The sequence below is a fragment of the Kogia breviceps genome, chromosome 13, assembly GCF_026419965.1.
Source record: "Kogia breviceps isolate mKogBre1 chromosome 13, mKogBre1 haplotype 1, whole genome shotgun sequence".
In the NCBI taxonomy this organism is placed as follows: Eukaryota; Metazoa; Chordata; class Mammalia; order Artiodactyla; family Physeteridae; genus Kogia; species Kogia breviceps.
This window is the reverse complement of record NC_081322.1, coordinates 66,844,418-66,865,300: the sequence shown is the minus strand read 5'-3', so window position 1 is coordinate 66,865,300 and position 20,883 is coordinate 66,844,418. Positions and strand designations below refer to the sequence as shown.

General features: G+C 40.3%; 1 protein-coding gene across 5 annotated transcripts in view; it reads left to right on the top strand.

Annotated features, from left to right (window-relative positions):
* NHSL1 (NHS like 1) overlaps positions 1-20,883 on the top strand; it is a 300,877-nt gene that overhangs the window by 222,410 nt on the left and 57,584 nt on the right. For all 5 annotated transcript variants that reach the window (XM_067010892.1, XM_059083403.2, XM_059083399.2 and 2 more), the window contains exon 2: positions 20,630-20,782. Coding sequence is in view for 4 of the 5 variants with exons in the window: in XM_059083403.2 (XP_058939386.1) it covers positions 20,630-20,782 (153 nt within the window). In the remaining variant the exon portion in view is untranslated. The remainder of the gene's footprint in view (positions 1-20,629; positions 20,783-20,883) is intronic.

Here is a 20,883-nt window from a genome sequence, read left to right as displayed (position 1 = left end):
TTTGTTTTTCTCTGTCTGACTTCACTTAGTATGATAATCTCTAGGTCCATCCATGTTGCTGCAAATGGGATTATTTCATTCTTTTTTATGGCTGAGTAATATTCCATTGTGTGTATATACCACATCTTCTTTATCCATTCATCTGTCGATGGACATTTAGATTGCTTCCATGTCTTGGATATTGTAAATAGTGCTGCTATGAACATTGCCTGTATCTTTTCGAATCAGAGTTTTCTCTGGATTTATGCCCAGGAGTGGGATTGAGGGATCATATGGTAACTCTCTTTTTAGTTCTTTAAGGAACCTCCATACTGTCCTCTATAGTGGCTGTACCAATTTACATTCCCACCAACAGTGCAGGAGGGTTCCTTTTTCTCTGCACCCTCTCCAGCATTTATTATTTGTAGATTTTTAATGATGGCCATTCTGATCTTTGTGAGATGATACATCATTGTAGTTTTGATTCGCATTTCTCTAATAATTAGTGATGTTGAACATCTTTTCATGTGTCTATTGGCCATCATTTATGGGCTTTTTTCATGACCATACAGTTTATACAAACCCCACTCTTAGAAAAAAAAAATAATCAGTTTGTCAGGGTAAGAAGTAATCAGGAACTAAAATATTCATTCAAAATTGTCCAGCAATAGGAAATTGAAAGAGAGACTGGTGAGACTAGAGACTAACGTGAGTCAGTAAGTGACTGTGTCCCATCCCCCCAGATTGTTGGTGTCCTACCTACCTGCAATAGATTAGCACTGAAGAGAGGGAGGCAGTGTTAGGATACAGCCAAAGGTGAGGCATGGGGGAAGTCATTAACATAAGGGGCACAGACTACTTACCTCCGTTCCTTCTTTCATCAACATTGTTTATCTTGGTTTTATGGAATTACCTACTATCTCAATTCATTTTTCTATGTCTTTCAAATTTTTCTAAAACACAGGATCACTACCTTATATGAAAACTTTTGGTGTCCAATCATTACCGACTGAATGAAGTCTAATCCCTTTATTCAATAGGCAAGATTCCTACCAACCAGTCCTGACTTACTTTTCCAGCCATGTTTCCACTGCCCGCCCTAGGAACCCCAGTTTTTCATCTGAAGGGCCGGCAGATTGTCTCAGGCAGTTTCAGGTGCAGACAGCAACGTACGCAGAAGGGGATTCAACACAGGGTGTGAGGATCGTTGGAAAAACTTGGGGAACAGGTCCAAGCTGAATTCCCAGGAATGATTTCCAAGAAACCAGTTCAGAACTGGCTCACCAAGGGAGCCGTTCTCTCTGCTGCAAGCAGAAAGCTGGCACTCAGGTTGGGACTCCAAGATCACATTGCCACAGCTGTGTACCTTACCTGCGAAATGAGTGCCACTGGTCTTGCCTACCATCTCCACGTAAGGAGGGACTGGATGCTGAGGCTGCAGTTACCACTCCTACGGAAGTGTCTCAACAGTCAGACTAACCACCAGAGCTAGCTGAGTGCAGACTCAGGTCCTCAGCCAAGTTTAGGTGCAGCGACTTTTCAAACCAGGAGGCTCAGGTGTACTGGAGTCTGGGAAATGTGGTTTCCAGCACCCAGTGACTGCAAGGCGGTTTGACTGACGCCATCAGAGGCAACGTGCACCATTTGTCATACACGTGACTCAGTATTCCCAGCACACAGACGCCTCGCTCTCTTCTTTTGGCCTTTGCTCTTGCACTTTTGTCTAGTTGGAATGAGTTTCATATCCTCTCTATGTAGCAAAGCCTTCAAGGTCTAGCTCACATGTCATCCTGCTATGTCATGTTTTCCCTGATATTATTTCCTTTGGGCCCCTCGTTAGAGTTTACCCTCTGTTTTAAAATGTCTTATTACCATTTGCTTGTATCTGTCGTCTTCTATTCAGTAGAATTCCTTACAGACAATGAATAGATTCATTTTTGTCATTTAGTCAAACTTACTGGCATCTCCAAAGCCAATAAAGGCCTGGTCCTGGCCCTCAAGGAGGGAAGGTCCTAGTATGGGAGACAGATAAGGACAGTTATGGAATGGATAAACCACAAAGGAGTGGACAGTCTACTCTTGCAGGGAGAGGGCATGGGAGATGAAAGGATCAGGGAAGGCTTTGTAAAAGAATTGTCTGCATCTTGGGGTCTCCAGTGCCTAGAGTAGTGCTTGGTGTATAGCATCTTTAATAAAGAAGACCAGGCTGGAAAGGAGTGATGTGACATTTTTGAATGAACTTTTGTCTCTTCCTAAAAGCTCTCTATTAATACTGATACTTTGACATTAGTTTTTTGTTTTTTTTTTAATTTTTAATTTTTATTATTTTTTAATTTTTTTGTGGTACGCGGGCCTCTCACTGTTGTGGCCTCTCCCATTGCGGAGCACAGGCTCCGGACCCGCAGGCTCAGTGGCCATGGCTCACGGGCCCAGCCGCTCCGCGGCATGTGGGATCTTCCCAGACCGGGGCACGAACCCGTGTCCCCTGCATCGGCAGGCGGACCCCCAACCACTGCGCCACCAGGGAAGCCCGACATTAGTTATTTTTTAATGCCATAGAGTAAAGCTAAATCCTCTAGAGCTCATTGTGTTTAGACTGTTTCTTTTCTTCCTGTAACTCATTCCTGTAATAAAATAATATTAATTGCATGCGTGCTGCGTATCAGATCTGGTGCTCGGCACCTGGACCCTGCAGACCGGCTGAGCTGTGGCCTCTGTTCTACAGTCTAGATCCTGTGTCTAGTGGGACATACAGTTACTAAACAAATAACTACACAAACACAAGTACTAGTGCTGTGAAAGAAAAGTGAAGGTCTCCGTGAGAGTGAATAATAGAAGGTATAAACAGGATCAGGGTCAGGAAAGGTTTGCTTTCCTGAAGAAATGGCAATTAATCCGAGCCCCAATGTATGATGGGAAAAGAGCAAGAAAAAAGGAACCCACTACTCTTCTGTCTCTCATTTTTCACAGCAACCAAAAAGGAGTTTTTCCCTTTAACTCTTCCCCCTTTGTCGATCAGCCCCAGCAATCATTTGGTTGCCAACGTGCTTGCTATTAAAGTAAATAAATTCCAATTTCAACACACAAGGAAACATTTGAAAAAGTGACTTGTACAATGTATAATGAGGTGAAAATACCCATTATCTGTGTGGAAATTTTTGTTTAGTATTTGCAAGCTACTTGTTAAGGGAAATTTTCATAGAGGTTAAACAACCATGGCCCTATAGACAAATGCTTTTAAAATTCCCAGGCTCTTTCCCTCCCTCACCTGTTTCATAAACATGGGTGATTACCCCCTCTTTTAAAATGTGCCTATGAATGTTATGTGTTGTCACATTGTATCAAGTTCCCAAGCATCTGGCTTTTTCTGGCACCAGGATTGGCCCCGTGCAAAGAGATCTGTATGGATTCGGCCCTGGCCCGCCAGGAGCTTACAAAAATGGCAGAGGGGGTTTTGCCATGTGTAGAATACACAAAGCATTAAGGCAAACCACTTAAAAACCATTTGAATTAACCCGAGAATGGATAATTGATGCTAGAGCATAAATAGACTAAGTACCTTCTATTAGGAAAGCAAGAAGAAAGACATTCATCTTGGGGAATGGAGGCAACCTTAGAGAAAGCCCATGTGGACAGGGCAGGCTGAGGGGAATTAGCTCCTCCTTTGATCCCTGAGGGAAACTTCCGAAGCCGTCTGCATAGAACAGAGGAGAATTTGCAGGCTACTGCTGACAGCAGCCCTCTGCCCCAGGACTACCAAACGATCCCCTTTTCCACTGCGATGTTTTTAGGACATTCTACACATTTTAGTGCTCTCTGAATGAAGCATTCACGTTGCCATTCAACATGTTTAGTTTGGGGTGCATTCTAAGTCAAATTATACAAGAAGCTATTTGTGGCACGCAGCAGCTGCAGAAAGAAGAGGCCGTGTTTTTTTGCGGGGGGCGGGGAGGGGAGTGGTGGTGTTAAACAATATGAGTGAAGCTAGAAAGTTCAGGATATAGAGTTATCGTTGTTGATGAGTGGTTGTGATTGTATTGACAAGAGGGAGAGGAAGGCTACTGAGCGAAGAAGTGAATCTTATCCTATTTCAACATGGGGTGTCCTGCTGGAACTAGCTCTCCAGAGCTGCCCCAGGGATTATTTTGATAATGAACCTCATACATTGTCTGGAGTCTGTGGCTGATTCCTCTACCCAGTGGGGTGCAGTTGGTGAGTATTTCTCTTCAGAAAGCAGTTAAAATAATTAAATTCCATTCAAGTGAAGCTGATTGTACATGAACATCAAGGCACGTATTGAAAAGTGCAGTTATTTTAGGACCGCCCTCGATAGTCTAAATGTATACTTAAATACAGTTTGCTAATGAGAATTGATTGTGGCAGCTTCATTTGAACTTGTTTCTATCGTATAGTGATGTATATAGATTGCTACACACAAAGAGATAGGTGTTTCAGATGAGATGATAAAAATGGATGAAGCGGAGTCTTCTGAGAGCTGCTGTACAACTTGAGAGAAGTTTGGGAAAACTATTCGGCATTGTAAGAACTTAATCTGTTTTATTTTCTCCCCAGATTTCTTTTCTTTTTATTCTGGTTGGGGAAAATGTTGATTGCCCGTGTCTTTGTTACCAAATTCCTATAGTGATTTCTACTCCCTTGATCTTTTTTCTTTAGTGAAAACACACACACACACACACACAAAATAATCAGTGGAGCAAATTATGAAATATTCAACCTGTCTTTATATTTCCAAGCTTCGATAGTTTTGGCTTCATATTAGAAATAATGTTAGGTACATGAAGAAGACTGTTGATCTTAATCCTGCCAGATATTATTGTATTTGCAAGATGAGAAGAATTTCTGGGTTTTTTTTTTTTTTTCCTGCTTTCTGTTTCAAACTGCCATGGTGCCGATGCGGAGGACCTAAGCATATCATTTTTTACAGAGCCAGTGGCCAGCTGTTACCTAGTATTAGCATTATTGTTTTGATTACCATTGATTTTTCTCAGATTCTATGTGAGCCTAATTATGTGGGCTCTGCAATCACCATGCTTCCCTTCCCTTCCAGTTGTGTCCAGTTGTATTGTCCCCTAGCACCAGGGAATGCCCACAAGTGTGAAGACACTTCTGCAGCATCAGTTCAGAAATCTACATCGTGAAATCCTTGCTTTAGAAAGCTTAGGTTACGAGAATTAGGTTACTGAACATAAGTCTCTATATACTAATCAATGTTTTATTTCTTGTCTCTTGCTGTCATTTGTTGTTTACTTATTTAAATTTTACCTCTCTGGATTGAAAAGAAAAATCCATGAAAGTATATGAAAACTTGAGTTTATAGGCAGGTTTTATTTGTTTCAAAAGTCTGTGACTGCCTAACTTAAGTAAAAGTTCTGTACTCTCTAGATTGTCTGAATATCATTTTATGCCACGCTGACCTTCCCTTGCTCCTGCTGTGACATGTCCAGCATAATTACAAAACCTTCCTAGCACTCATGCTTTATAAGGAGCTATGGTTTCTCCGAAGAATTCTGCTGCTATTTATTCAGTGGCTTAGGACAGTGTAAATTTTTTTTTTTTATAAAACCTAACACAAATCAGATAAATGTTATCCTTACCTAGATCGACTTTTACCATTACTAGAAAACCAAATACAGTTGGAGACATTTAACTATAAGTATTGCTGTCAGTAGTTCATCAGCAAACCAAAGCAGTCTGTCTTAATTTGTCTAATTATCATTTTGCATGTGAACCAGCTGGCCTCTTAACAAAAGCAGTTGATCACATCAGCTTATTAATTGTAGCCTTCATCTTAACCATATGTGAAACAATGTAAGAAATCACAGGAAATTAAAGAAAAACTGAAGGGTTCATGGAATTCTTCCCATTGCTTGTAAAATAAAAAGCTCAAGTGATTCTTTTCTCTAAATCTTCATACTTATTGATCATTAGTTGGGAAGAACTTAGGCAATGATAAATCTGATTTCCCCTTGTTCATTTAAAATTATTTTTTGTATTTGTAGACAATATGGTTTCAGAATCATCTTCTCTCCAAATGGAAACACACCCCTTTGGATTCCTTTGTTATAAGATTTTACCTTTTGGTTGTAAATTAATATGGACCTCTATTTTCTTAGTCCTAGTTATTCACTTGTAGCTGCCCCCTTATTGAATCAGAAATGCTTTCTATAATTCAGGGGTGCGTCCTTAATCTGAGTTTGGTTGCAGATACTAGGGAGTTTATGAATATTCACAAATCTTTCTGGAGGTATGAGATCAACTTTGTCTAAATTGAGGCTCAAAAGGGGCACAGAGATTACAGAGTATGGTCTTTCTTTGGTGGAAGAAGATGACATGCTTTTGAGACATGACCATGAATGTGGGTGTGTTAAACCAAAGCCCTTTTTTCCAAGCTTTTCTGTCAAGAGACAGCAGGAGTCCTTTTCCTGTACCAGTGTCTCATTGAGCGGACAGCGTCCCCCTGTAGGTGGCAACCTTCGACTTTATTTTGTCAGTTTTTCCCCTGGTAGTCATGATTAGGAAGTATCCTTTGCTCTCAGTTTTTTTTCTAGGTAGAAAATTCTTCTCAAGTGTAGATTCTTTACAGGTTTTGTAACCTGTAGGTGGCAACCTTCGACTTTATTTTGTCAGTTTTCCCCTGGTAGTCATGATTAGGAAGTATCCTTTGCTCTCAGTTTTTTTCTAGGTAGAAAATTCTTCTCAAGTGTAGATTCTTTACAGGTTTTGTAACACCATCAATCAAGCAGGTCCTTAATATTGTCCAATTTAAAAAGTAAAAGAGAGCCCAGAATGTAAAGCACCTCAGCTAATCACATGACTCTCTTAAATTAGATTTCCAAGATCATCACATTATACTTTGGCTTTTCATTCCATGATGAGATTTTTTTCTTCTCTGAAGATTTAGAAGAAAGGTTACATTGATTTTTTTCTTTTCAAATTTAAAATTCTATTTCCCTTTAAATTACTTTTATTATAAAAGGATATAATAATGTTAAATTTAAATAGCCCAGAAAAAGTATTTTTATTTCCAAGTGATTGAAAATTATTCTCTAAGATGTCCTAGGCCTTTAATATGTATTCAGCAAATATGTTTTGAATGACAGTATTGGGGAAGGTAAAATGAGTTAATTGAACTAGTTGATATGTTGCTCTACTCATATACATTATTTCTCTCCTGAAATGAGTGATTATATACCTCATACAGGCTGAATAAAATGAATTAGATGAATCAGTTCACGCGGGTGGATGGATTAGGGCTATACAATATGTGAAGAATAATTAGTCCAAGTGTAAGAGGCTTACATTTAGTGATATTATTTGTTCTCTTTCTGCAAGACAGACGTAGTTCACTTTGGAGGAAGTTATCCTTGAAGTAAAATGACATATATTTCTGAAACAGAGAGTTATGGAAGCTCTGTCAAGGAATGCTTCTTAAGGAAGGTTAATGCTTGAATTATAACTTTAAAAAATGAATAGGGGCATGCCAAGGGGATGATAAGTCGGGGATCCAGCATTCCTGGGGAAGAATAACAGGGTCACAGAGGGAGAAATGAGCGTGGATGGTTGGAGCCCTGCCCCATCAGCCCTCTGCACTGAAGGCAGGGTAGCGTGGTATATTGAAAACTGGAGCTCAAGATGCAGAATGAACTCAGCTGCTGGGTAGCTCTGTGATCTACTGCAGGTCACTTATTTTGTAAAATAAAAGGAGTGGACTGGATGCTCTTTAGGGCTCTTTTCAGCTCTACCTTTCTAGGAGCCTGTGACATCTCCCCTTTCCAGTTTGCCCTGGCTGTATCCCTACCCACCAGTATTTCCAGTCTCAGGGCCCATTGCCTTCACAAAGCTCTCCCCTGTCTGCCCCACCTTATGTCCATCATGTCAGGACAGCCTCTGGATTGTCGCATTCCCTGCTTTAGAGAGACAGTGCGTCCTTCCATCCCCGCAGGCATGATTGAACTTTGAACGCTCAGTCAGCAGGGCTCCCTTTGTGTTTTAGACTTTTGATGGGGGTTTCTTTTTTCCAAAGCATACTTTCCGTCTGCTTCGCCTTTCATTTGTTCAACACTTGTCACATGAATATGGTGACTTGACTAAACGAGTCACAGTAATAGCAGACGTTTTGAAATTGGCCAAGCAGATGGTAGCAATGGCTTTAGATTAAATTATTAACTAGGATCCACAGCAGAAGCCTTTAGCTTTAACACATGCAGAGTGAAGGGTATTTCCTAGCGTCAGGATTAACTGGCAAAGTGGATGCCAGATCAAGTTCCTTCTAAAGAATTGATACATTATCATCTCTTAAGGTTTCCCTTTCTACCCCCAGCCACTCCCCCGACCAGATATTGATGAGAAGAGAGATTTCCATTTGTCTTGTTTTCAACATGCCAGATGATTCATCATTAAAGATTAATTCAGAAGCAGAAGAAAGAAAAGACTATTGTACCAATGAAAATAACATCGTACCATTGTTATTTTCACATTTTTGTGAAATAACATGATGCATGGGACGGTTAAAATAATTCTTCATGGGCATCTGCCATCAGACACATATTTGCATTCCAGGCCAGCATCTCTACAACCATGCGTGCGTGTGTGTGTATGTTTAACGTTATTATTCAACTGTTAAATGTGTAAGATTACACCCAGTGTATATTCAAATTTCCCCATTTGTCTAAAAGGCCTTTCTTTATAGCTGGTTTATCCAAAACTTGCATCCTATCCAGAATCATACATCTGGTTGTGATGTTCCTTAAATCTCTTTTAATCTGGCACATTCCCTTTATTGTTATTATTATTTAATTGATTTATTGGAGAGGGCAGACCAGCAAAATGTTCCACTTTTCAGTTTGAGTGATTGTTTTTTCCTCTAGCTCTAAGTCTTGTATTTCCTGTAAAATGGAAAAATTTAACTTGTCAAAAATGTTTCACTCGAATTTACCATGGGTGATGTTTATATTACTTGGTATTTCATCACGTCAGGGCCCACATAATATCAGTTGTCCCAGTAGCGTCTGCTGGATTAAGGAGATGGCAGGCTGATCCTTCCATTGTGCTATTGCTCTAATAGTCCTCTTAGATGGCAGCTCTTCAGTAATGGCATTTAAAACTGACAAGTAAATCAAAGAAGAATTTTTTTTTTTTAAACATCTTTATTGGAGTATAATTGTTTTACAATAGTGTGTTAGTTTTTCCTTTACAACAAACTGAATCAGTTATACATATACATATGTTCCCATATCTCTTCCCTCTTGCATCACCCTCTCTCCCACCCTCCCTATCCCACCCCTCTAGGTGGTCTCAAAGAAAGAAGAAGTTTTAAATGTTTAGTATCTTAGACTAAAGAGATGAAGAGTAGTAATTTGTAAGAAAAATGCCTGATGTGAAAAATAAGAGATTGATTCTTCTTTTTTTTTTTTGAATTTAATTTTTGGCTCGTTGGGTCTTCATTGCTGCACGCAGGTTTTCTGGCTTTCTCTAGTTGTGGTGAGCAGGGGCTACTCTTCCGGGGTTCTACCCTGTGTTGTGGTGCACAGGCTTCTCATTGCAGTGGCTAAGAGATCGATTCTTTAGCCAACAACTGGCGAACTCATCTTTCAGTTTTTAATCAATTAAGTGCCAAACAGCAAGAACCTATAGTGAATTCAATTTGGCTTGAATAGTATAGAGTATATTTTTCCACCTGCTGTATCAAATACTTAAGGCTATTTTTTAATATCATAAATTACAATTGTATTAACAAATGAATTTGTAGATTTTTTAAAAATCCCTTAATTGTGAAATTTTGTCTATCTGAAATTCAACTTTACCTGGGCATGCTGTATTTTATTTGGCAGTCCTGTTCTTAAAATTTACTCTCTTATTTGTACATTTATTGATCGTATTAATTCATCTGCCTATTATTAATTTGCTTTGCAGCTTCAATAATGATTGCCATTTTCGTAGATAAGAATTATAGACTGTATATAATTTCTCTCAATGTGCAAGTATTTATAAAAACATGAAACAGAATTCTTCCAGAAGTTAAAGTTATGGGAAGACTTTGTTCCTTAATAAACCAAAGCTAGGCCTAAGCTTTCTGTAAGTCTAGCTATTATTAAAGCATTGTTATGAACGTTTATTTAGGAGATTATGTTGCTAGTTAATTTTTATAAATTCCTAAAACCTCTTACTAGTAAGTGTGTACATTTTATTTTATAGACCTGTGGCCTTGCATAGGATACTTTCTGCTCTGATGTTTTCCAATCCAACAAGTCTGAAAAGCACAAGAATGAATGGGTGTGTCTATGGATTTAAATGTTGTATTTCAAGTATTTTAACTATGCATAAAGATAATCAGTACACCTAAATTAACTTAATCATGTACAGTCTTCTATTTCAGATGTTAAGCTTGATTTTTAAAAATAGCATAAAACACATCAGTAGTCAGTTAAAAGCACCATTTATAGATGAGGCTAGTCTGAGAAATTTTCTATTTTCAAGAGCTAAATTCCTTTGAGACATGCTTAAATTATCATTTAGAATCTGGAGCTCTGACCAGAACTCCATTACATCTGACTTTTCTTTCCCTTCCCTCCCCTTCCCCACTTAGATGACCACAGTGATCTTTGTTGATTATACGGTCCATTTTCAATTGGTCTAGGACTCAAATTTTATGTAATTCAAAATGTGTATATATATTACATGGCATAATCATGCCTTGTTTCTACGTGTAACTCCTGTTTAGTATTTGAAAATGTTTCTTTTTACAAAATACTTTTAAACAAAGTTTGTGAAAGTTTTCAATTCAAAATAAAGACTTTTAATGCCCTAACTATATTTAATGCCTGAAGCTTTGTGTAAATGGGGAGGGGAAAGGGAAGAATTCAAGCGGGGTGGAGGCCTATCTATGAGTCCTTAGACAGCTCTGCACTTAAGCTTGTAGGTTTACACCTGTAATCTTTTGTCCTTTTTATATGTTAAGTATATAATGGTTCCTGAAACATAATACACACTGTTAAAGGCAGGCTGCTAAGACCAAGGATGTTGTGGAAAAACAACCCTCCGTGAGAATTGGTTCCTACCTCCTCACCACTGGCGTGAGAATTGGTTCTTACCTCCTCACCACTGGCGTGATTTGCTGCCACTGGGTCCCCACCTTCTCTCCCTCCCTCCAGTCAAGCCCACTTAAGCCCCTCAAACACACTCTTCACCTACACTAGTGATATCTTACAGTGTCACGCTGGCCATACAACTTCCTCTCTTAAACTCCTTCAGTGACTCCCTATAGCCCACCAACTAAATTCCACCCCTTATGACAAGCAAGGCCCTTCAGGGCCAGGCCCCTGCCCCTCTCTCCACCTTTCTCTGTGTCACTCTCCCATAAGCTTACAACCGAAGCATTTGCAGATCTCCGTGTGTCCCAGGACTGGGCTTTACCTAGAAGTTCCCTCTTCCTTCGCCTCTGTTCCCTAACAGATGTTTGTCTGTTTTCTACTGGAAGTTTTATGGTTTCTTACATTCAAGTCTTTTATCCATTTTGAGTTGGTTTTTGTGTGTGATATGAGATAGTGGTCTAGTTTCATTGTTGCTCATGTGGCTCTCTAGTTTTCCCAACGCCATTAAGGGCCCATCAACACATGAATGGATAAAGTAGATGTGGTGTGTGTGTACACACACACACACACACACACACACACACACACAATGGAATACCACTACTCAGTCATACAAAAAGATGAAATCTTGCCTTTGGCCACAACATGGATGGACCTTGAAGGTATCATTCTATGTGAAATAAGTCAGATGGAGAAAAACAAATACCATATGATTTCAGTCATATGTGGAATCTAAATAAATAAACAAACCAAACATGGATAAAGAGACCAGGGTAGTGGTTACCAGAAGGGATGGGGGTGAGAGGAGGGGAAAATGGATAAAGGGGGTCAACTGTATGGTGATGGAGGGAAACTGAACTCTTGGTGGTGAGCAGGCTGAAGTTCGGACAGAAGTTTAAAAATAATGTTGTACACATAAAACCTATGTAATGCTAGAAAGCAATTTTTTAAAAAAGCGTAAGTGGCTACCAATAACTAAAATATGTTTGCGTTTGCTTGAATTCTTCTCTAGGGAGCAATACTGGGGCAGTGTTTTCTGACCTAATACCTCAAATTATGACACAAGATCTAAAGCTAAATGCATTAACTTTCAAACACAAATAAAAAACTAATTTATAAAAAATAAATTTAAAATAAGTGAGCTACATACCCTTTGTCATCTTTCCAGTAAACATCATGGTCTTATCTCTCTCGCTAAGCTTATTCATTGTTTTATTATTTTTATCTGTTTGGGTGTGGTCACTGGCTTTCATAGGAAGTTCCTTCCCACTGGACTATGAACTTCCTAAGAAAGCCAGTGACCATGTTGGATTTACTTTTAACCTGGATGCCTAACACAAGGCAGCTAATAAGTGCTCGATGTAAAATTACTGACTGGTGAAACATAAATTCATATTCACAGTTAAAATTTTTAGAATATGTGTTACTTTGCAAAATATTCCTCTGACTCTTTGCTAGTATGTTATATACCTGCTCCTGGGAAGTAATCGGATAACTGTAGAAATAATCGGATGATTCCTAGAAGAAAAAATTTAAATGTTGGTTAAAAATAAGATTTCAGGGCTTCCCTGGTGGCACAGTGGTTGAGAGTCCGCCTGCCGATGCAGGGGATGCGGGTTCGTGCCCCGGTCCGGGCGGATCCCACATGCCACGGAGCGGCTGGGCCCGTGAGCCATGGCCGCTGGGCCTGCGCGTCAGGAGCCTGTGCTCCGCAACGGGAGAGGCCGCAACGGTGAGAGGCCCGCGTACCGCAAAAAAATAAAAATAAAAATTTCATTTCAGTGAAAGATTAAGCAGAAATGTTGGACTTTTATGAATAAGGATGCCAATATTTAATAGTAGTGGTAATGGAATTCCAAAATTCTGGACCAGGATAAGCCTCCAGGATTATTCAAGTGATATTAGAGCATATTCTCCTTTGTAATATTTGACAGTATTTTTAGAGAATAATGATTTACTCATAAATACTTTAATTTATAGGTTCTAATAAGGACTTTTGTGTAAGATACATTAACTTGAATGTACTAACTGAAGACTTCTACTCTTAAATATTTTTATTAGTTATGGGCTCTAATAAAGACTTTGGTGTAAGATATATTAACTTGAATGTAGTAATTAAAGATCTCTTTGCAAAACTTAATTGCGCTAATGAATGAGGGCTCAGGACACCCAGATTCTCATCTTAGCTCTGACATGCATCAGCGTCTAGATCTCAGTTTTCTCATTTTTAACTGGAGTTTAAATGTACCTGTCTGGTTCGCTGAAAAATTGACTGTCAGCCCTAATAGGAATGAGAAAGTTCTTGATAAGTAGCTAATTTAAGTAAACTGGCTTAAATTAGACGTTCAGCTTGAGATAATGTGAGATTCGAGCAGAGGTTAGTAAGATGGAGCTGCAGGACAGACCAGTGAAAGACAGCAGACGGAGGTTAAGACTGAGCGGGGTGTTTAAAGGCAGAAGCTTCATCCAGAGGTCAGCATATCTTTCTCTAAAGGTCCAGAGAGTAAATATGTTCCGCTTTGCAGGGCATATAGCCTTTGATGCAGCTACTCAGCTCTGCAGCTGTGTGCAGCCTGAGAGCAGCGTAGACAGTAGATGAATGCATGGGCGTAGTGGTTTTCCATCACAACTTTGTTATCCGACACTGAAATTTGAGCCTCATATAATTTCACATGTCATGAAATATTATTCTTTTAGTTTTTTTCAACCATTTATAAAGGGACCAGCTGGATTTGGCCCAAGGGCCATAATTTGTTGACTCCTGCCTCACACCAGCAAAATCATTAAGGTTTCAAGGGGGAATAAGTGAGTAGCGTAGGACGGAAGTATAGCAACTGGCTCGTGGAAACTTGTTAAGAGTTTCTCCCAGAGAAGGAGCAATCAAATGTAGGAAAGGAGCTAGTGGTTTGCAGTGTTGATGAAGAATAGTGTCAGAACTGGGTCATTAGCCGTATATGATTAAAAAGATAACTAGAGGGCTTCCCTGGTGGCGCAGGGGTTGAGGGTCCGCCTGCCGATGCAGGGGCACGGGTTCGTGCCCCGGTCCGGGAAGATCCCACACGCCGCAGAGCGGCTGGGCCCGTAAGCCATGGCCGCTGAGCCTGCGCGTCCGGAGCCTGTGCTCCACAACGGGAGAGGCCACCGCAGTGAGAGGCCCGTGTACCGCAAAAAAAAAAAAAAAAAAGTACCATGGATTTATGTATTTTCCGTTGAATGTGTAAATGGAACCATTGAAAAATACTAGACACTTCTGTAAAACCATGGCTCTTCAATAAACTATGACATCCAGACAAATGCAAATTGTAAGATGAAAACACTTCCTCATTCTCATGCTTCTATGCAGGATGTAAAGTAAGAGATGAGAAACTCGGGGAAATCTTTATAATTAGAAAGCTCTTTCCAAACACGACTTATTATGTAACACAATAAATACCATAATTTATGTGGTTCCTTCCTGAAGCTCTGGATTTAGGAGGTTAAGAGGCAGTGTGGAATAACGCATAGAGGACAGTGTGCCCCCTATCCGCCCGGGGAAGTGGAGTGGAAGCCTGCTTTCTACCCCTAGACTCACCACTGACTGCTGTGTAACCAGATAATGGCATTATCTTTACACAACTCAGGCCACTTAATATCAGGTTTAATTGAATGAGAAAGGAAATTACTCCATGCGTGACTCTTACCAGAGTTCATTTTCTTAGAGCACTTCTCTGACTAGTCCTCATGTCTCACTACCAATAAACATATCTCCCTCTTTACTTTTTTTTTATTTTATTTTTTTTTTTGGTGGTATGTGGGCCTCTCACTGCCGTGGCCTCTCCCTTCGCGGAGCACAGGCTCCGGACGCGCAGGCTCAGCGGCCATGGCTCACGGGCCCAGCCACTCCACGGCATGTGGGATCCTCCCGGACCGGGGCACGAACCCGTGTCCCCGGCATCGGCAGGCGGACTCTCAACCACTGCGCCACCAGGGAAGCCCTATCTCCCTCTTTAAAATGAGAGCCGGGGGGATTCACTGGATGGATTCTTATTTTATTGCCATTGCCTCCTTCAAGGTTTTACTCAGATCTCACTTTTTCAAGCTCTACCCTGACTCCTGTTTAATACTACAACTTGGCCACCTCCCCTCCTCCCAAGCCCCTTTTATCCTATTCAACTTTTTCCTTTGTCCATTCCACTTACCACCTTCTAATATACCACGTAATTGTGGTTGGGGTCAAGTAATGTAAGCTCCAAGAGGGATCTCAAATGAGTGGCCCTTAGTATGTGCTCAGTATTTATCTTTTAATGAATGAATCTATGTTCCAATGCCATTGCTGTATACATGAAAGGCCATATGCTGTTTCCAGTTGGAAGTTTGCATGGGGACATTCAAGCTCGGAAACTTGTTGGTTGTGAACTGACTAGGAGTGCTTCCTGCCAGAACCCTCTACTACCTGTCTGAGTGCAATGAGCTGAGAGGCAGCTCTTGAAGCCCGACCAGGTTGTCATTCTTATTTATAAGTGTGTTTTCCTAAGGGAGACTTTGCACCCTCGTTTCAGGCAGCTTACACTCACAGTAGTTTGTCATTTGCCATCTGGCCATGTGGTTACTTTTAAATAAAGCTATGTATGGGATGAAAGAACACAAATTGGAAATCCGTGATAATATGTATGGTGATAGGACAAGATGTGTGTTTTGGTTTTTGTTTGTTTGCTTTGCTTTTGTTGTTGTTTCAAAAATAAGATTGGGGGGAAAATGATTTGAGGAGGAATCATTCCAAAGTTTTCCCTAGAGGGAGCCCCTTGTATAAATTTTATTCTTTGCCTAAGAGCTTTTGTTTTAAACTAAATGTTTTGAATTAGTGGATTATTACATTTTTCCACTCAGTTGTAAGTCTGGCCCAAAGCTATGAAATCAGAGGTTGTCTAACGTGCCTCAAAAACTGTTTTGCCATGAAGTGGAATTGGGGAGAGATGTGAGGAGCATTCTTTTCCTTTGTCCCTTTTCATAATATTTTCTTATTTGTGTTCTTTTTGTTCCTGTCCCTTTACCCCAGAGTGTATTTTTTACAGTGTCTGCTTGTACCACGTTTCGGATTCTTCTCTATTTGTGTTTCCCCAGTTCTCTGTGGCTAATTGCAAATGGGCAAAAGAACCAGAACTCAGTACAGTACATTCAAGTTAAAGAGAAACTCAAATAATGATTGTTAGAAATTATTCCTCTTGTCTCCCGTGGGTGGTGTTTGATGTGGAATTTTAAAAACCTGGCTTAGATGATAATTAAATTTAAAATACAGATTTAAATGATTAGGGTACTATATCATCTAATTTCTCCTTTGGAATGGGAGAAGTTGAGGGGTCTTTTTGTGGGGTGAGGTGGGAGAGTTGCAGCAGCTAGATGCAAACAAGATCACCCTTTGGAACAGTGACAACGCTATGCTCACACTGGCAAGAAAAAAAAAAAAGAAACTGGGTGAGAAGACTGGGCGTACTAAATTGCACGAAAATGCAACCAAGTCCTCATTTACAGCTCCATGGAGATTCTATTGTAAAGTTTTACTGCTTCTTTGCAAACATTCCTTTGGTGTGGGAGGCTGAGCCTGGAGGCATGGCTGGGGAAACAATAGTCTGGCTCTTTTTTTCCCCCTAAATCAGTTCAAATGCCTGACTTAACTAGGGAGTCAAAGAATCAACAGACTGGCTCTAAGACTTGTCGGCTCCAGTAAAAAGATCTGGATGTTCCCAGTGGCCCAGTGAAAATGGGGAACACATTTACTTCACTTCACCTTCCTTAAGGAAAATCTGCACTATTTTTGTGGAATCCAGAGAGGAGAAACTTCTGATCTACTGGAGAGAAAACTGAACAATTGAGCACCAAGGCAGAAAGACCGATGTGGCTATCATGCAAATAAGAACTGTGATTGGCTTTCGCTTTCTTTCTGTGCACGTTGCCACTGGCCGCTCTCAGCCTTAAAGATTAGGTTTCAGTGGGAGTGTTTCAGGTTCAAGGACTGTTAATGGTTTGTAACTGCCTGACAATAAGCTCAACCTCAAAGTTACATCACCCGGGCCAGATGTCTAAGGATTCAAGGCCAGAGGAAGAAAGTTCGAATCTGGAGCAGAAGCCGCTTGCCACCTGCTTGCTGCACTGAGCTTTTAATGTGATTCAAATTTCTAAGCCCTATGTAGACATCCTGGAAATGGTGGTCTTTATTAATACAAAGATCAAGTCTTTAATTAAACTTTTTAGGAAGAAAAGTAAGTAGTTTCTTTTCTCCCCCACCACATGCGAGTGTGTGTGTGTATGTGTGTGTGTTTTATGTACGACTTCATCCTTTCGAGTGACGGAGGAATTAAGGGTGTGAAAGAGCATAATTGGCATGAGTTAAACTCCATTCTATACCAAGTTGTTCAAACACCTCAGACTTTCGTAACTCTGGGGCAGAATCCTGTGATTTTTTTTAGCATGTCTTATTTATTTCTGGTTGGGATTTTAGGTGAATTCATTTCTGCTTCTCAAAAGAAGTCCTTTGAAGAAGCGGGGGGGGGGAACCCCTTGTATTTACTTTATGTCTGCCTTGATGTACAGTGTATGGTTGTTTGATTCTTTGGCTAAATATATGAGGAGCCTCTGTGTAATGTATCACATATTTTTGCTGGGGTGATCCTCTAAAACTCCCTGGCACTCTGTTAGGTATTTAAGAGCTCAAGGACAGGCTCTGTCTAGACTGATCAGCCATTGTAAAGTACACAGCTTTTGTGATGTGGCTTTATTGTATTCTTACACTGGTTTAAATGTCTTTAATCCAGGTGCTTCTTCATTCTTTGGAAAGTATACTTTTTATAAATACATGGTTCTGTTTTTACACAGTTGTTGGTTTATTTTATTTTACTTTAGTTTTTGGACCAATGGATTTAAACTGGATAAATGTGCCATGGTAGGGGCACTGGTAAGAGAAACTTTGGAGAAAGCAAGAGAACAGCCCTTGGGGCTCATTTCTACAGCTTCCCTGGTTGAAGGCTGTCTTTGGGTGGACTGATTAAAGTCGGCCCTGGCAAGAGTGAGATACACCAGGCGAGAGACAACTGTTCTTTCTTAGGAGCCAGTTTGGTAGCTGTGTGGTGGGGCTGATGGTGTGATTACACAGACAGTATTACTTGGATTTGATTTGTAATTGGCGAATAGGAAGAGTTTCAATTTTCAGTATTTTCCAACTCTGAAGTATGGTAATTCAGTCTTTCAAATAAATAGACATTAGCCCAAAACATTGTAATTAACTGTGGCTACTCTTTGGGGGACATATGGTGAGTCCCACCCTGTGCAAGATTCTCAGATACATAACTAAGAGCTCAATGGGGTCTCTGTGGATTTTGTAGATTAAGTTTGATAGTTCTATGCACCATGCAAAACATTTGTTCCACGGAGGTTTTGTGAAATGCCAGGTGCCTAGTTTACATGCTGCTTTTAGCAAACATTAAAAGCAGAAAGCACACAGGACATTTCTGTTTTTAACTTGATGTCTAGTTCTCAATGTTTATTTTCCCATTTAGCAATTTCTGGAGAAAGTGGGTTGGTTTTAAAAAACATTTTGTCCAGTTTTATTGAGATATAATTGACATATAGCACTGTGTACGTTTAAGGTGTATATAGCATAATGATTTGACTTGCATACACCATGAAATGATTTTCACAGTAAGTTTAGTGAACATTCATCATCGCATATAGATACAAAAGAAAAAGAAAAAATTTTTCTTTGTGATGAGAATTCTGAGGATATACTCTCTCAACAACTTTTATATAGAACACAGCAGTGTTACTTGTGTTCATCGTGTTGCATATCACGTCCCTAGTACTAATTTATCTTACAACCGGAGAAGGTAGGATGATTTAGGAAATGAATTATTTAAAGCCCGGCTTGTAGAATTCAGTAGCTGTAGAGAAGATGGTATATGGGGTGAGCGCTGACCATGGTATATGTGGTGGCTTATGTTACCAGGGGCACTGAGAAAGGCCAAGTTCCTCTTCAGTGATGGTTGAAAAGTCAGGAGCTACCTTCAAGTAATTGTACTGCTCTCGCCACATCCATTCTTGATATGAGTTATTTCGTAAGCGAAGACTTTACATATATTAGTTCATTTGATCTGTTTAATGGCTGTAATAGCTGTGCTGTAAGGTACATTGAGTTAATTTTAAACATGTTCAGATAGAAAGGTTCAGTAGTTCATGCATGCCTGTTGATTTTCTTTTGAGAGTCTACTTTATGGTCTCATTTCCAGGGACATGTTACATTGTAGAAACAAGTATGCCCAGCGTGTCCTGTGTGGCATAGGTCAGAGGTAGGTAGAGGTAGGTAGACTCGCCCCTGACTCACAATTGTCGTATCTGCTGGTTTTATAGGCGTTAGACTTGTCATCCTCAGTAACTGCCTCAGCACAAGGTCCTTCTCAAACTTCTTTAGTCTCTTCTACGCCTGGCTTATGGCAGCAGTTATACAGAGAGTATTTTTTTAAATTGTTGTTGAATATTTATGGTGCTGTCAGTTTCGTGTTGGGATCCATTGGTACCCCACTTAGATTGTGTTGTCAGGAAAAGATGAAATGCGTAGACAGAGCGATCCCAGTCCCTAGAAGGATAAAGGAAACTTGTCACAGAGATTTAGCCTACTTATCTTTTCCCCCTCTGATGTCCTCAGTCCCTTTTGTGTTGGAAAAATTCAATTGAATTGAATTATATTGGGAAAAGTCAATTGCATTGGAATTTCTAAAAACATTGGAATATGAAAGTATTCCATGGGGCTTCCCTGGTGGCGCAGTGGTTGGGAGTCCGCCTGCCGATGCAGGGGACGCGGGTTCGTGCCCCGGTCCGGGAGGATCCCACATGCCGCGGAGTGGCTGGGCCCGTGAGCCGTGGCCGCTGAGCCTGCGCGTCCGGAGCCTGTGCTCTGCAACAGGAGAGGCCTCAACAGTGAGAGGCCCGCATAACACACACACACACACACACACACACACACACACACACAGAGTATTCCATGAGAGCAAGAAATACAGAGAAAATTTTGTAGCACAAATGGATTTCTAATTAGATATGCTATTTAAATGTATTACCTTGAATGTTTATGATTAGTTTTGTAAAAATTCAATTGAGTTTATAACAGTGATGTTTTAAGAATAATGCCTTAGAGGGGAAAGAATTGGTCCCAACTTCTTAGTAGAAAATTTGTTTTCTGTCTTGACAATCTAACATTTACTAATGCAATGACATAGTACAACTGACTATTATTTGTCATGGCGGAGTTAAGCAGGAGTTGGAGGTCTTCATTGATTTTGTTAATCATTTTCTAACACTGGAGTAGAGGGAGGGCCTAAAAAGCTGGGAAGCAATTAACTGAACAAACACGAACCACAGTGGGAAGGACCCCTGGGATCTGAGATTGAATCTTATTCAAAATTTGTTCCATTTCTCCCTTGCTGGCCCTTACCTATGGATGTGTTAGGTACCAAGAACCCACCTTGATGTAACACATTTAATTTGACCTCTGAATGTGTTCTTTCTTTCTACAGCTGTTTCCAACCTAGATGAGGAGAGTCGATGGACAGTCCACTACACTGCTCCATGGCACCAGCAGGAGAATGTGTTCCTTCCCACCACAAGGCCCCCCTGCGTAGAGGACCTGCACCGCCAAGCCAAGCTCAACCTCAAATCAGTATTGAGGGGTAAGATGGTGCCCTGCAAGCTTGCTGTTCTTGGATTATTGACTGTTAGAATTGAAAGCATAGATTTGGTTGCTATTTATAATGAACGGATAGTATGCTGT